General features: G+C 38.6%; 1 protein-coding gene across 1 annotated transcript; it reads left to right on the top strand.

The window, feature by feature from the left end:
- The first annotated feature begins 573 nt into the window (after positions 1 to 573).
- On the top strand, positions 574 to 1,508 carry LOC119878455 (olfactory receptor 6C76-like). Its single transcript, XM_038589083.1, is given in 2 exon segments — positions 574 to 754; positions 757 to 1,508. Coding segments are annotated over 2 exon segments (933 nt in total).
- Positions 1,509 to 16,595: the final 15,087 nt, after the last annotated feature.

The raw sequence follows: 16,595 nt of genomic DNA, 5'->3' as shown, positions 1-16,595 counted from the left end.
ATGACCTGATCTCTGAATTTTTGCAATGAAAATGGCAATAAATAAACTGATAGAGGTAGTATTCAGTACTTCCCAAAAAGAACCCTCAGAATTTTCACTAGAAAGTATTAATTAGGGTTGGGTTGATCACTAATTTCCATCAGCAGTAGGAATTTTATGCTCAGAAAAGATGACATAAGAAAAACATAATGTCTTCTATATTTTAGGGGGGAAAAGTGAAGCATGAGAAGAGCTCATGCCCAATGAGTACAGTTCCCATGTAACATTTGTAAACAAAACGGAGGCAGGGTAAACGTGTAGCAGAGAATTAGAGGACATTATTCAGATGTCAATAATCTGACAATCAATCAATAAGATTGATATTAAACACAGAAGGTATACCCATAAAATATATAAAAGAATTGGGGAAAATGAAGAATGTATTTACAGAAGAAAAAATGTTTAAGCTGCGAGGTACTTTTTGTGAAAATAACATTAAGAAAATAGGGGCAGATATTTAAGCTTGTCTAACTGATTTATTATTGTCTGTATTGATTTTCTCAGTAAGATTTGTGAAAGCTCAACCACCCAGAAATGAATAATAGAACATCAGTGACCAACTTCATCCTCCTGGGTCTGACCGACAATCCAGAAATACAGGCTGTAAATTTCCTCTTTCTATTTCTCACCTACGTACTGAGTGTTACTGGAAATCTCACCATCATCATTCTTACCCTGCTGGATTCCCACCTGGAGGCTCCCATGTATTTTTTCCTCTGAATTTCTCCTTAGAAATTTCATTCACTTCTGCCTGTAATCCTAGATTTTTCATCAGCATCGTAACTGGAGACAAATCTATTTCCTATAATGCTTGTGCAGCTCAGCTATTTTTCTTTGTCCTCCTTGGCTAACCAGTTTTTCTTCTGGCTGCTATGTCCTATGATCATTATGCGGCTATCTGCAAGCTTCTACATTATACAACCACCATGAGTAACAAGATTTGCTACCAGCTTGTAGTCAGCTCTTGGGTGGCTGGTTTCTTGGTAATCTTCCCACCACTAGCCATGGGTCTGCAGTTGGATTTCTGTGACTCCAATGTCATTGACCACTTCACCTGTGATTCTGCTCCTTTACTCCAAATGTCTTGCACAGACACAAGTACTCTAGAGCTCATGAGCTTTGTTTTAGCCATACTTACTCTTATGTCCACTTTGATGTTAGTAATTCTCTCCCACTCTTACATCCTTAGAACAATTCTGAAAATCCCTTCAGCTCAACAAAGAAAAAAGGCCTTCTCAACCTGCTCCTCCCATATGATAGTTGTCTCTATCTCTTATGGGAGCTGCATCTTCATGTATGTCAAAACATCAGCAAAGGAAGGGGTTGCTTTGACAAAAGGTGTGGCTATGCTCAGTACCTCTGTTGCTCTCATGCTGAATCCATTTATTTACACTTTAAGGAACCAGCAGGTGAAAGAAGCATTTAAGGACGTTGTGAAAAAGATACTTTTCTCAAAACCATTGATCTGATGTAATTTATAACTAAAATATTGTGAAAAATTTAAAGTGGGAAACCTCAATCAAGCCGACTTTGGATGCTAGAAGAGGGAGCTGGAAGCGGGGAGCCATACCACTCAATATCAACTACAGGAAGAATTGTCAGTCACAGACCTCAGCAGAAAAATGGAGGGCAGGAAACAATAATCAATTACAGGCCCCAAAGAGGAAAGATGTACACTGCTTCTCTAACAATAAATCAACTACTCTTGCAATTCAGCCGGTGAGAGATCATCATCACCCTAAATACTTGCTTTTCTCAATAAACTTTTGTTCAGAGCAACTCTTCCCAACCTCCACCTTCTTCTCCAGAAAATAACATTCTTCTTTGTTGGATTTGCCCATAGCTTTCATGACCCAAACGGTAATTCTCTGTTATTCGTTATTCCCAAATAAACCCATTTTTTTTCTGGTAAAATAACCAGCTGTTTTGTTTTTAAGGTTAATACTATACACACAGCAATTTTGCCGGAGAACCAATAGAAAATTCATTGTTTTACTTCTTCTCTCTTAGTTTTATCACTTCTCAGGAATACAGTTATTTATGGCATTTTGGATTCAGTGTTCCTATATTATAAATTCTCTTTATATGAATTTAAGCACAAAATCATCATGGAATGATCTGTAATGTTTTCCCATGACATAATACAAAGAAATGACTGAATCACTTCTTATATAAATGTATATGCTTCAAGTATTATATATGTGTTGCTATTTATCCCTGCATCATTTATTCAAAAAGCATATGGCATTAGTATTTTTTAGTTATTAAATCATATGTATATTGATTGCCAACATTTATCATAATACCCAGTGCTCATCCCACCAACTGCCCCCCTTAGTGCCCATCACACAGTCACCCCAACCCCCTGCCCACCTCTCCATATATATGTATGTGTGCATATGTATATTATATAAACTCTGTCATTAAGAACAAATTTCATGAGTGAAGAAATTTTTTAATTGGGGTTATTACTTAAAGGAAAGACAATAACATGCAACCATCCTTCTATTAATCATAATAAAGACAACTAGCATCATTTGGTTTGGTAATGAAGCTCTCTAGGGACCTTTACCCAAGCCTGTGGTTTATGAGGATATATAAACATACATCTTAGCCGATAGTATTGTTTTTTCTCTAAATTGTCTCAGTCTAATTTTGATAAGAGTCACCTATTGTAGTATATGGGATTATATTGCTGCCTATCGCACATAAAAAATAAGCCATCTCCCCTTGCTTAAAAAAGAGAGGGAAAGAGTTCTTAGGCAAAGAAAATACCATCCAATTTTACTAGTCAACTTCATTTGGCCTATTTGGTTGTATGCAAAGCACACATAACTTTCAGATTAGATAGATTCAGATAAAGGCCAAGTCCACCTAAGGATGCATATTAACAATCTGTAAACGGTGGCATCCTCTTGGTACATTTATTTATGAAAGTGAAATGGAAGCTTTTTGCCTTGTCCAAGTGACATATCTGATCATATTTGGATGCTACCAACCACAATCATACACACACACACACACACACACACACATATACCACAATATAAATTTAATCACTTAAAAATTATTAAGGTGATTAGTGGTTACTAGTGTCTGGTATTTTCAGGTGCCTTGTGGCAAGTAGCCACACTCTTATCATCAGCATACTAAGACACTGAGAAAAATAGGATGATATAGATAATACATATCATTTTCCTTTTTCATTTGTTTGTTCCTTTCTTTTTACCTAGACATGAGGATACATAATGAATCATCCCTTCACCTAAAAGCAACTTTGACAAGTCTAATTGCTATAGACCAAATGTATTTCTACTAAGTTATACTGCTAAATTCTGGCTTCAAAGTATTGTGTGTGTTTTTATGATATGCTTAACTTCCTTTAAATGACTTCTACCAAGCTTATTTAAGCACTCAGTTTCTTGGTTTTATTTTAACTACAAAGTTGCATGAATTTTTATTTTACTGATTTTTTATTTACTTGACGAGCACAAATTAAGTAACCTAAAGCTTATTTCAGGAGCCCAATAAATATTTGATATTATTATATCATATAATCTCTGTTTTTTAGAACACCCTTCATCCCTCAAGTTGAGGAACCATACTCCTTTTTTTTTCATTGGAGTTCAATTTGCCAGCATTTAGCATAACATCCAGTGCTCATCCCACCAAGTGCACCCCTCAGAGCCCATCACACAGTCACTGCAAGCCCCGGCCACCTGCCTTTCCACTACCTCTTGTTCATTTCCCAGATGAAGGCGTCTAAATTTTTGTCACCCTCATAGATATTTTCACTCATTTTATCTCCTTTCCTCTTTATTCCCTTTCATTAATTTTTATATTCCCCAAAGAATGAGACCATGTAATGAATGTCATTCTCTGATTGATTTGTTTCACTCAGCATAATACACTCCAGTTCCGTCCATGTCGAAGCAAATGGTGGGTATTTCTCATTTCTAATGGCTGAGGATATTCCATTATACACATAGACCATATCTTCTTTATCCATTCATCTGTCGATGGACATCGAGGCTCCTTCCACAGTTTGGCTATTGTGGACATTGCTGCTAGAAACATCGGGGTGCAGGTGTCGTGGTGTTTCACTACATCTGTAACTTTGGGGTAAATCCCCAGCAGTGCAATTGCTGGGTCGTAGGAGAGATCTATTTTTAACTCTGTGAGGAACCTCCACACAGTTTTCCAGAGTGGGTACACCACTTCACATTCCCACCGACAGGGCAAGAGGGTTCCCCTTTCTCCACATCCTCTCCAACATTTGTTACTTCCTGTTTTGTTACTTTTCACCATTCTCACTACTGTGAGGTGGTATTTCATTGTGGATTTGATTTGTATTTCCCTGATGGCCAGTGATGAGGAGCATTTTCTCATGTGCTTGTTGGCCATGTCTAGGTCTTCCTGTGTGAGATTTCTGTTCATGTCTTTTGCCCATTTCATGGTTGGATTGTGTTTCTTTGCAGTTGAGTTTCATAAGTTCTTTATAGATCTTGGATATTGGTCCTTTAAATAATACGTCATTTGCAAATCTCTTCTCCCATTCTGTAGGTTGTCCTTTAGTTTTGTAGACTGTTTCTTTTGCTGTGCAGAGGCTTCTTATCTTGAAGTCCCAAAAGTTCATTTCTTTTAATAATAAATTTATTTTTTATTGGTGTTCAATTTGCCAACATACAGAATAACACATTCCCACCAACAGTGTAAGAGGGTTCCTTTTTCTCCGCATCCTCTCCAACATTTGTGGTTTCCTGCCTTGTTAATTTTCCCCATTCTCACTGGTGTGAGGTGGTATCTCATTGTGGTTTTGATTTGTATTTCCCTGAAGGCAAGTGATGCAGAGCATTTTCTCATGTGTGTGTTGGCCATGTCTATGTCTTCCTCTGTGAGATTTCTGTTCATGTCTTTTGCCCATTTCATGATTGGATTGTTTGTTTCTTTGCTGTTGAGTTTAATAAGTTCTTTATAGATTTTGGAAACTAGCTCTTTATCTGATACGTCATTTGAGAATATCTTCTCCCATTCTGTAGGTTGTCTTTTAGTTTTGTTGACTGTATCCTTTGCTGTGCAAAAGCTTCTTATCTTGATGAAGTCCCAATAGTTCATTTTTGTTTTTGTTTCTTTTGCCTTCGTGGATGTATCTTGCAAGAAGTTACTGTGGCTGAGTTCAAAAAAGGTGTTGCCTGTGTTCTCCTCTAGGATTTTGATGGAATCTTGTCTCACATTTAGATCTTTCATCCATTTTGAGTTTATCTTTGTGTATGGTGTAAGAGAATGCTCTAGTTTCATTCTTCTACACGTCGAGTTGTCCCCACACCATTTATCGAAGAGACTTTCTTCCAGTGGATAGTCTTTACTGCTTTGTCGAATATTAGTTGACCATAAAGCTGAGGGTCCACTTCTGGGTTCTCTATTCTGTTCCATTGGTCTATTTGTCTGTTTTTGTGCCAGTACAACACTGACTTGATGACCAAAGCTTTGTAGTACAACCTGAAATCTGGCATTGTGATGCCCCCAACTCTGGGGTCTTTGGGGCTATTTGGGGTATTTTCTGATTCCACACAAATCTTAAGATGATTTGTTCCAACTCTCTGAAGAAAGTCCATGGTATTTTGATAGGGATTGCATTAAACGTGTAAATTGCCCTGGGTAACATTGACATTTTCACAATATTAATTCTTTCAATCCAGGAGCATGGAATATTTTTCCATCTCCTTGTGTCTTCCTCAATTTCTTTTAGAAGTGTTCTGTAGTTTTTAGGGTATAGATCCTTTACCTCTTTGGTTAGGTTTACTCCTAGGTATTTTATACCTTTGGGTGCAATTGTAAATGGTAGTGACTCCTTCTTTTCTCTTTCTTCAGTCTCATTGTTAGTGTATAGAAATACCACTGACTTCTGGGCATTGATTTTGTATCCTGCCACACTGCCAAATTGCTGTATGAGTTCTAGCAATCTTGGGGTGGAATCTTTTTCTACGTACGGTGTCATGTCATCTGAGAAGAGGGAGGGTTTGACTTCTTTGTCGATTTGAATGCCTTTAATGTCATTTTGTTGTCTGATTGCTGAGGCTAGGACTTCTAGTACTATGTTGAATAGCAGTGGTGAGAGTTGACATCCCTTTTGTGTTCCTGATCTGAGGGGAAAGGCTCCCAGTGCTTCCCCATTGAGGATGATATTTGCTGTGGGCTTTTCATAGACGTTTTTTAAGATGCTGAGGAATGTTCCCTCTATCCCTCCACTCTGAAGAGTTTTGATCAGGAATGGATGCCGTATTTTGTCAAATGCTTTCTCTGCATCTATTGAGAGGATCATATGGTTCTTGGTTTTTCTCTTGTTGATGTGAAATACCATTTTGATTGCTTTATGAGTTTTGTACCATCCTTGCATCCCGGGGATGAATCCCACTTGGTCATGGTGAATAATCTTAATGGACTGTTGGATCCTTTTGGCTAGTATCTTGTTGAGAATTTTTGCATGTTTGTTCATCAGGGATATTGGTCTATAATTGTTTTTTATGGGATCTTTGTCTGGTTTTGAAATTCAGGTGATGCTGGCCTCATAGAAAGTGTTTGGAAGTATGCCATCCCTTTCTGTATCTTTTGGAACAGCTTTAGTAGAATAGGTTTTGTTTCTTTTTTAAGCTTGGTTTAATTCCCCTGGGATGCTATCTTGTCTTGGACTTTTGTGTCTTAGGAGGCTTTGGATGACTGCTTCAATTACCTCCCTGCTTATTGGCCATTTCGGGTTTTCTATCTCTTCCTATTCCAGTTTTGGTAGTTTGTGGTTGTCCAGAAGTGCATCCATTTCTTCTAGATTACCTAATTTATTGGGGTATAGCTACTCATAATAAGTTTTAAAATCATTTGTAAGCCCTTGGTATTGGTTGTGATCTCTCCTTTTTCATTCGTGACTTTTACAAAAATATTTATTTATGATACAGAGAGAGAGAGAGAGAGAGAGAGAGAGGCAGAGACACAGGCAAAGGGAGAAGCAGACTCCATGCAGGGAGTCCGACTTGGGACTCGATCTCGGGTCTCCAGGATCAGGCACTAGACTGAAGGTGGAGGTATACCGCTGAGCCACCTGGGCTGTCCTTCATTCGTGACTTATTAATTAGAGTCTTTTCTCCTTTGTTTTAAATAAGGCTGGCTAAGGGTTTATCTATCTTATTAATTCTTTCAAAGAACCACTTCCTGGTGAGGTTAGCTTGTGTATTTGAGTTTTTTCAAAAAAAATTTTTTTTTTAGTTTTTTCAATTTTTGAGGGAGGCGTGTATTGCGATGTATTTTCCTCATAGGACTCCTTTCGCTGTATTTCAAGATTTGAACAGTATCATCATTTTCAGTAGTTTTCATGAATCTTTTTAATTCTTCTCTAATTCCCTGGGGGACCCGTTCATCTTTTAGCAGGATGCTCTTTAACCACCTTGTGTTTGAGTTTCTTCCAAATTTCTTCTTGTGATTGAGTTCTAGATTCAAAGCATTGTGGTCTGAAAATATGCAAGGGACAATCCCAATCTTTTGGTATCGGTTGAGACCTGATTTGTGACCCAGTATGTGGTCTATTTTGGAGAAAGTTCCATGTGCACTTAAGAAGAATGTGTATTCAGTTGCATTGGCATGCAAAGTTCTGTAAATATCTGCGGAATCTACCTGGTCCAGTGTATCATTGAAAGCTCGTGGGTCTTTGGAGATGTTGTGCTTAGAAGATCTGTCAGTTGGAGAAAGCTCTGTCTTAAAGTCTCCCAGTATTAGTGTATTATTATCTAAGTATGTCTTAACTTTGGTTATTAACTGATTGATATACTTGGCAGCTCCCACATTTGGGGCATAAATATTCATGATTGTTAGGTCCTCTTGTTGGATATGCCCTTTAAGTATGATATAGTGTCCCTCTTCATCTGTTACTACAGTCTTTGGGATAAACTTTAATTTATCTGATGTGAGGATTGCTGCCCCTGCTTTCCTTTCAGGACCCTTTGAATGGCAAATGGTTCTCCAACCTTTCCTTTACAGGCTGTAAGTGTCCTTAGGTCTAAAATGAGTGTCTTCGAAACAGCAAATAGTTGGGTCTTGCTTTTTTAACCAGTCTGAAATCCTGCATCTTTTGATGGCATCATTAAGCCTATTGACATTCAGAGGTACTGTTGAAAGATAAGAATTTAGTGTCATCATGATATTCAGTCCCTGTTTTTGTCGGTTGTTTCTTTAGGCTTCATCTTTCTTTAGAGGGTCCCCCTTAATATTTCTTTTGAAGCTTGTTAGGTGATCACATATTCTTTAGTTTCTGTGTATCTTGAAAGCTCTTTATCTCTTCTCCTATTCTGAATGAGAGACTTGCTGGCTCTCTGGAGAGAGAAAAAGCATTCTTGACGGCATGTTCTTCTCCTTTAGGACCCTGGATATATCCTGCCAGCCTTTCCTGCCCTGCCGGGTCTCTGTGGAGAGGTCTGCTATTAATATAATATTTCTCCCCATATAAGTTAGGGGTCTCTCGTGTCTTGAGGCTTTAAGGATTTTCTCTTTATCTTTGGAATTTGCAGGTTTCACTATTAAATGTCGAGATGTTTTTTTGGGTTTTATTCATTTTGGTGGCCCCTTCTCTTTCTCCTGTATCTGAATGCCTGTTTCCTACCACAAATTAGGGATGTTCTCTGCTATGATATTTTCAAATATGCTTTCTGGCCCTATGTCCTTTCTGGTGCCCTCTGGACCCAATTAAACATAGATTTTTCCTTTTGAGGCTGTCATTTATTTCCATTATCCTTTCCTCATGATCTTTTAATGGTTTTTTTCTCTTTTTGTCGGCAGCTTCCTTCCTTGCCATCAACTTGTCTTCTGTGTCACTCACTCTTTCTTCTACCTTTTAACCATCATCCTTACGACCTCCAGTTTGGATTGCATCTCATTTCATTGGTTTTTCATTTCGGCCTGATTTGATCTAAATTCTGCAGTCATGAAGTCTCTTGATTTTTTACGATTTTTTCCAGAGCCACCAGTAGCTTTATAATTGTGCTTCTCTATTGGCCCTCTGACATTGAATTGTAATCCATATTCTGTAACCAGTGGCAGAGAGTACTGTTTCTGATTCTTCCTTTTGTGGTGAATTCTTCTTTCTAGTCATTTTTCTCAGTGCAGAGTGGCTGTATGAGCGGGCTGCATCAAGAATATCAACCACGACCTAAGTAAATTTGACTGTAGATAATTCTGCCAAGGTCAGAGACCAGAAATTGAAAACAAAGATGAGAATGAAATAAAACAAAAGGACCACTAAAGTGAAAAACACATTTTACAACTAAGTAGTAAAAAATAAGAGGCCAGGAATCCTAGAGAAGAAGAGATGAAAAGGAAAAGAAAAGAAAAAGAAAGAAAAACGGGTATGAAAAAAGGGGGGGTGGGATTGAGAGATGGTGGTGGCGAAGAAGTTGTATTGGAGGAAGAATTTAGTCTACCTGAGGTGTTCTAAGGGGTGATCCTCTTATTTCTGAGTATATTGTTTGGTATATTAGATGATGCTCATTCCCAAATTCATATAAACCAGAAATATTTGTTTAAGGGTGCAATATTGACCACCAAAACATAAATGAGATAAAAGAGAGGGCAGAATGGAAATCAGGCATCTCACAGGATGAACCAGCATGGTGTTACCACTTGGATCTGGTATATGGTGGTCATATTTTAGAAGGTATTACCTTCTGCCATTGTAGGACAAAATGAGGCCGAGAAAAGAAAAAACACAAAACAAAAAGAGCATATTTTGTGTATCTCCCAAAATTGAGTATGTTGAAGGGAATCTAGAAGTAGAAAGTATATCTAGAACCTGTAATTGTAGAAATATCAAAGTCAAAAAGGAAGAAATTTAAAAATGAAGAGGTGGTAAAATATTGTAGTTAAGGTGAGAAAAGAGAAAAAAACTGGAAATTTACAGTCTGATATAAAAATGAGTTGTACTGGAAAAAGGAAGAAAATAAAAAAAAGGAGGGATACCCTCTGGTTCTACATACTGTAAATCCCTTGACTTCCCCTGGAGCTTTCCAGTGCTGCTTGGTCAAGAACTTCCTCTTCCCCTGTCCTTCCAGCTGGTCGTCTGGGGGAGGGGCCTGTTGTGCGGACAATCAGGTGTGTGCACCTGGGGGATCTGCCCCGCCCCCTGCCAGGTGCACAGCTCAGTGGTAGCTGTTTATCCTGTGAGGCCCCTGTCCCCTTGGCCCCACTCTGTCCCAGGCACAGGGTGATACGAGGAAGAACAACACTGGGGGCGGCCGTGTCCCCAGCTCTGGAGTCAGCTCCCCGCAGTAGCTACTTGCAGCTCCCAGTCCGCACTGGCCTGGATGCTCCGGGGGCAGGGGGCGCTGACCTGCACAGCCTGGGGGCGCCTGTTGTTCACTGTCCTGTGCCCTCCCTGCCTCCTCCTGTCCCAGGGGGAACGCCGGATCCTGGACTGTGTCCTCTGGCACCCTGGGCTCCGGGGCCAGTGCTGCTAGAGTCGCGCTCCCGGTCTGCGGCTCCCGAAGGCAGCCGGGCCCAGCCCCCTCTGCCTGGAGCGCCCTCCTGACCCCCCTCCGCCCGGAGCAGCCTTCTCCCCGGGGCCCTGCCCTCCACCCTCCAGCCCTTCACCGAGCTGGGCCCACAGGCTGAGTCATGCTCTCCCCAGCTGCACTTCCTCTGTTAGTGACCCTGGGAATGTGGAGGCCTCACTGCCCCTCCTGTGGTTCCCCCCGAGTTCCCTGCTGACCGCCTTTCATCCGGGAAGCATCTGGTGCAAATTTTTAAAGTTCCTGCTTCCCCCGCGCGGGGCTCTCCTGTTGCGGAAGCTCCCGCCGGCCCCCTTAGCCCGCCTCCTTATAGTGCCCTTCCCCCACTTGATTCTTTTTTATTTTTTTTCTGCCTCCCTACCTTGTTAGAAGCTCAAACCCTTCTGTCTGCATCGTTCCAGCTGTTCTCTCTTTAAATCTCAGGTCGAATTCATAGGTTTTCATGATGATTTGAAAGTTATCTATGTAAGTTGGTGGAAACAGGTGACTTGCGGACCCTACTCCTCCACCATCTTGCCCCGCCCCCTTCCTTCAGGATTCTGACAAACATACCATTTCTCCATAATGTCTTCAATATCACACCATTTGTCACATGCGACTTGTGAGTGTGAATTTCAGAGGACACTTAGTGCATTTTCACCCAGGAAAGGATACGAATGTTAATTAATAAATAGGTTAAGAAGGTGGCATCCAATTATAATGGAAATTTAACTTTTTCTAAGAATAAAGTCATGAAAAAGTTGAAGTGAATAAATATGTATTCCATTTCTGACAATGCTGAGCTAAGTGGTTCATATCAAACTATCTATTCTAAGTTTTTAAAAAGATTTTAAAAATGTTTTAAAGTACAGTTAAATACTTTTCAGTTAGGACGTATGCTCATACTAGAATTCAACAACAAGAAAATGTACAACTCAAATGCTGGAGAGGGATTTGAACAGAGACTTCACCAAAAATGAAACACCAATGGCATAGAAGCACATAAAAAGATGTTCAAGATCATATATCACAAAGAAATTAGAAATTAAAGCATCAATGAGGCACTGCTTAAAACCTATTAAAAATGTTAAAAAAAAACACTGACCACATCAAATGCTGGCAAGGATGTGTATCAACAGAAAAATCTCATTTATTGCAAAACTGTACAGCCACTTTGGAAAAGAGCTTGGTAATATCTTAGACAGCAAAACATACTCTTGCTCATACAGTCCAGCAATTTTACTCCTTAGTATTTATGCAAATGATTAGAATCTTACATTCATACAAAACTCCACATACTCATGTTTATAGCAGCTTTAATCATAACTGCTGAAACGTAGAAGCAACTAAGATATCTTTCAGCACATGAATGGATAAAATGTGGTACATCTATACAACGGAATATTTATCATCCCTAAAAAGAAATGAGCTATCATGAAGAAACCTTAAAACCATATTACTAAGTGAAAGAAGACAATCTGAAAAGGCTACATGCTATATGATTCTAACTATGTAACATTCTGGAAAAGGCCAACTATGGAGATAGCAAAAAATCAGAGGTTACCAGGGGCTAGGAGGGAGGGAGGAAGCAATGAATTGGTGGATCATAGGGGATTTTTATGCCAGAGAATACGTCAATACGACAGTGCTGCATACGTCATCATACGTTTGTCAGTACTCATAGAATGTACAGCACAAATATGAACTCTGGATTTCAGCTGCTTAAAAAAGATAATAATATCCCCTCAACTAAGCATATGTAACTTTGAACAGTTCTTTTTTAAAACCAACATGTTTTCTTACAAGGGGCACATCTGAAATATGTGCAGAAATTTCAAGTAAAAGCATAGAAAACATACAGAAAACATATACTGGGAAAATAAAGCTTGTATACCTATGTTAATAATAATAAAAGCACATATCTTTCAAGATAAAAAAAATCACTAAAGATAAAGATTTCATAATGACAAAATTTACACAGTTCAAGCAATTGTAAATTCAAATGTCTTTAATAACAGATTTCAAAACACAGAAAAATCATTAGAACTCTCAAGAGAAATAGACAAATCCACAGTGAATATTATAACAAACTATTCTCAGTAACTGATAGAGAAAATAGATAATAATAAATATGTAAAAACTATAAAACATATCTTTAAGGATAAAACACTTGGCAAGTTTAATATGCAAATTAGAACGAATTGATACATATAAAATACTACATCCAAATACTCCAGAATTGGTATTTTTAAAAAAAGATTTCATTTATTTATTCATGACACACACACACACACACACACACACACACACACACAGAGAGAGAGAGAGAGAGAGAGAGAGGCAGAGACACAGGCAGAGTGAGAAGCAGGCTCCATGCAGGGAACCTGACGTGGGACTCGATCCCGGGTCTCCAGGATCAGGCCCTGGGCTGAAGGTGGAGCTAAACCGCTGAGCCACCCAGGCTGCCCCAGAATTGGTATTTTATGTAAGTCGTTGTAGGATATTTACTGAGACTACCCATATATTGAGCCATGAAACTGTTATTAAAAATTAAAAAGGAGTGAAATAATACACAGTATAAATTCTCATCAGATGTTAATAAAGAAGAAAAAACCATGGAAAATCACCATATATTTGAAAATAATGAAATAGCATCTAAATATGACATTGGGCAAAAAATAAATCACAACAAATATTAGAATGAACATTTTATATGTCATACAAAATATAAAGTAACAAATTTGTGCAGTAAGTATAAAGTGATTATAGCATATTTAGATCCAAGTGCATTAGAAAAAAAATGATCAGAGCTTAAAATCAACATTAAGCATTAATCCAAAGAAGTAAAAAAAGCATGACATTATACCTAACTAAATTAGAAAAAAAGAAAGTAATAAATATTAAAGCAGAATATTATAAAAATAGAGAAGAAACAAATAGACAATGAGCAAAACCTTTTGTTAAAACCTGTAATGCCCAAAAAGGAATGACTACATGGACTAATGAGATCACTAAATTTCTCTCAAGGGTGGGGCACCTAGGTGGCTCAGTGGTTGAGCATCTGGCTTCAGCTCAGGGCATGATCCCAGGGTCCTGGGATGGAGTTCTGCATCAGGCTCCCTGTGGGGAGCCTGCTTCTCTCTCTGCCTATGTCTCTACCTTTCTCTGTGTTTCTCATGAATAAATAAAATAAAATAAAATAAAATAAAATAAAATAAAATAAAATAAAATAAAAAAATAAAAATCTCTCTCAAAGGTGACTAAAAGAAAAGAAGCAAGGAATTTTTTGGGGGTAAATCCCCAGCAGTGCAATTGCTGGGTCCTAGGGCAGGTATATTTTTAACTCTTTGAGGAACCTCCACACAGTTTTCCAGACTGGCTGCACCATTTCACAAAGATACAGATGCAATGAAACACCGGGACACCTGCACCCCAATGTTTCTTTTTATTTTTTTAAAGATTTATGTATTTATTCATTCAGAGAGAGCGAAGAGAGAGGCAGAGACACAGGCAGAGGGAGAAGCAGGCTCCATGCAGGAAGCCGGATGTGGGACTCTATCCTGGGTCTCCAGGATCACACCCGAGGCTGCAGGCAGCTCTAAACCGCTGTGCCACCGGGGTGCCCCACCCAAATGTTTCTAGCAGCAATGTCCACAATAGCCAAACTGTGGAAGGAGCCTCGGTGTCCATCGAAAGATGAATGGATAAAGAAGATGTGGTTTATGTATACAATGGAATATTCCTCAGCCATTAGAAATGACCAATACCCACCATTTGCTTCAACGTGGATGGAACTGGAGGGTGAGATGCTGAGTGAAATAAGTCAATCGGAGAAGGACAAACATTATATGTTCTCATTCATTTGGGGAATATAAATAATAGTGAAAGGGAATAGAAGGGAAGGGAGAAGAAATGGGTAGGAAATGTCAGAAAGGGAGAAAGAACATGAAGACTCCTAACTCTGGGAAAAGAACTAGGGGTGGTGGAAGGGGAGGAGGGCCGGGGGGTGGGGATTAATGGGTGACAGGCGCTGAGGGGGGCACTTGACGGGATGAGCACTGGGTGTTATTCTGTATGTTGTCAAATTGAACACCAATAAAAAATAAATCTATTATTAAAAAAGCAAGGAATTCAATCATAGTAGGAAATAGAGTGCACATAACTACACACAACATAAGCATACATTAAAATAATTATAATTTTTCCAATAAACTTATAAGTAGTTTTGAAATCTCTACAAAATAATACAGCGAAAAATATAAAGTCTGAATACTCATATATTGAATACAAACTTTGAATCTCCAAAGAAAATTATCTCATAAAACTTCCAGAATATAACAATATTTGGTAAATATTTGAGAAATTTATACCGGTTCTCCACAGACATTTCCAGGTCATAGCTAAAGGAGATTTCATTTATTCATGAGAAATACAAAGAGAGAGGCAGAGACAAAGCAGATGAAGAAGCAGGTTCCATGCAGGGAGCCCGATCGGAACTCGATCCCAGGACCCCAGGATCATGACGTGACGCTCAACCGCTGAGCCACACAGGCGTCCCAAAACCATAATCTTGATACGATACTTGATGATGATATTCTAAGGGGCTCTCAATGGCTGAACTCAAAATAAAATCCACAGAAAAGGAGCTTGTTCATGCAGTGTATTCTGGTCAGCTTCCCCGGACCAAAAGAAGAACGAAGAGACCAAGTAGAAACTAAATGGCCCTTAAATTCCTCTATCAGGGATGAAGAAGGATGTGATCAGAGATGGACAAACAGGAGGTTTCTAAGGTACGGCTAATGTTCTGTTCCTCAACCTAGCTTGTGGATACCTCTACAATGATACATTGTTTTGTACGCATGGTAGAGTTTTATAAAATAAGATTTATTTATTTATTTTTAAAATAAATTTATTTTTTATTGGTGTTCAATTTGCCAACATATAGAATAACACCCAGTGCTCATCCCATCAAGTGTCCCCCTCAGTGCCCGTCACCCATTCACCCCCACCCCCCGCCCTCCTCCCCTTCCACCACCCCTAGTTCTTTTCCCAGAGTTAGGAGTCTTTCATGTTCTGTCTCCCTTTCTGATATTTCCCACTCGTTTTTTCTCCTTTCCCCTTTATTCCTTTTCACTATTTTTTATATTCCCAAAATAAATGAGACCATATAATGTTTGTCCTTCTCCGATTGATTTATTTAAAAGCTGTGCAATAATGCAAGTGTATGGCATTGCAAATCCAATTGATGAATCCATGGAAAAATCATTAAAATTTACTCATAATATATGTGTGAAAAATCTAAGAGAATCATCTGGGAAAAAGATGACCTACCTGTTATAAGATATATTTAAGATCAAGGCCTTTCTAAATGCAAAAGTATTAGTTATATTACATATATCAGCCTACTACATACAGTAGTAAAAAACAGGTAAGAGGATGGAAGGAAAATTTTTAAATATCGAGGACTAAAATTTTCTGAAGTTGTACAATATTATCTGCTTGATAGGATTCATTCTTCTTTTTTCAAATCCAACCTATAAAGTCATAGTTTTCATACATCTTAAATTCATTATTTATCCTCTTTCTATTCCCCAGACCAAAAATTTGAATACTTACCAGCATGAAAGAACCTGCTTCAGGGCACCTTGGTGGCTCAGTCCATTAAGTGTCTGCCTTTGGCTCAGGTCATGATCTCAGGTCCAGGGATGGAATCAGGCTTCCTGCTCAGCAGGGGATCTGCTTTCCCCTCTTCCTCTGCCCCTTTCACCCCACCTCCATCCAACTCCCACCTCCCTCGTAGGTGGGATAAAATCTCTCTTTCTCAATAAGTAAATAAAATCTTAAAAAAAGAACCTATTCCTATAATATATTGCCTCCCACAACATAAATCCTAATAATAAATAAAACTTTATTGTGTGAAAAATATTAAAATGAAGAATAATTATAAAAACAAATACTTGCCTCAATTAAAATATAAAATGAAAATTAGGAAAAGACATTGAAGTGATGCTGGTATAATAAAAAGTAATAAAA

The sequence above is a fragment of the Canis lupus genome, unplaced genomic scaffold (assembly GCF_011100685.1).
Source record: "Canis lupus familiaris isolate Mischka breed German Shepherd unplaced genomic scaffold, alternate assembly UU_Cfam_GSD_1.0 chrUn_S1646H1838, whole genome shotgun sequence".
NCBI lineage: Eukaryota > Metazoa > Chordata > Mammalia > Carnivora > Canidae > Canis > Canis lupus.
Note: the sequence above shows the minus strand (reverse complement) of the source record. Positions and strands in the feature narration are given on the sequence as shown.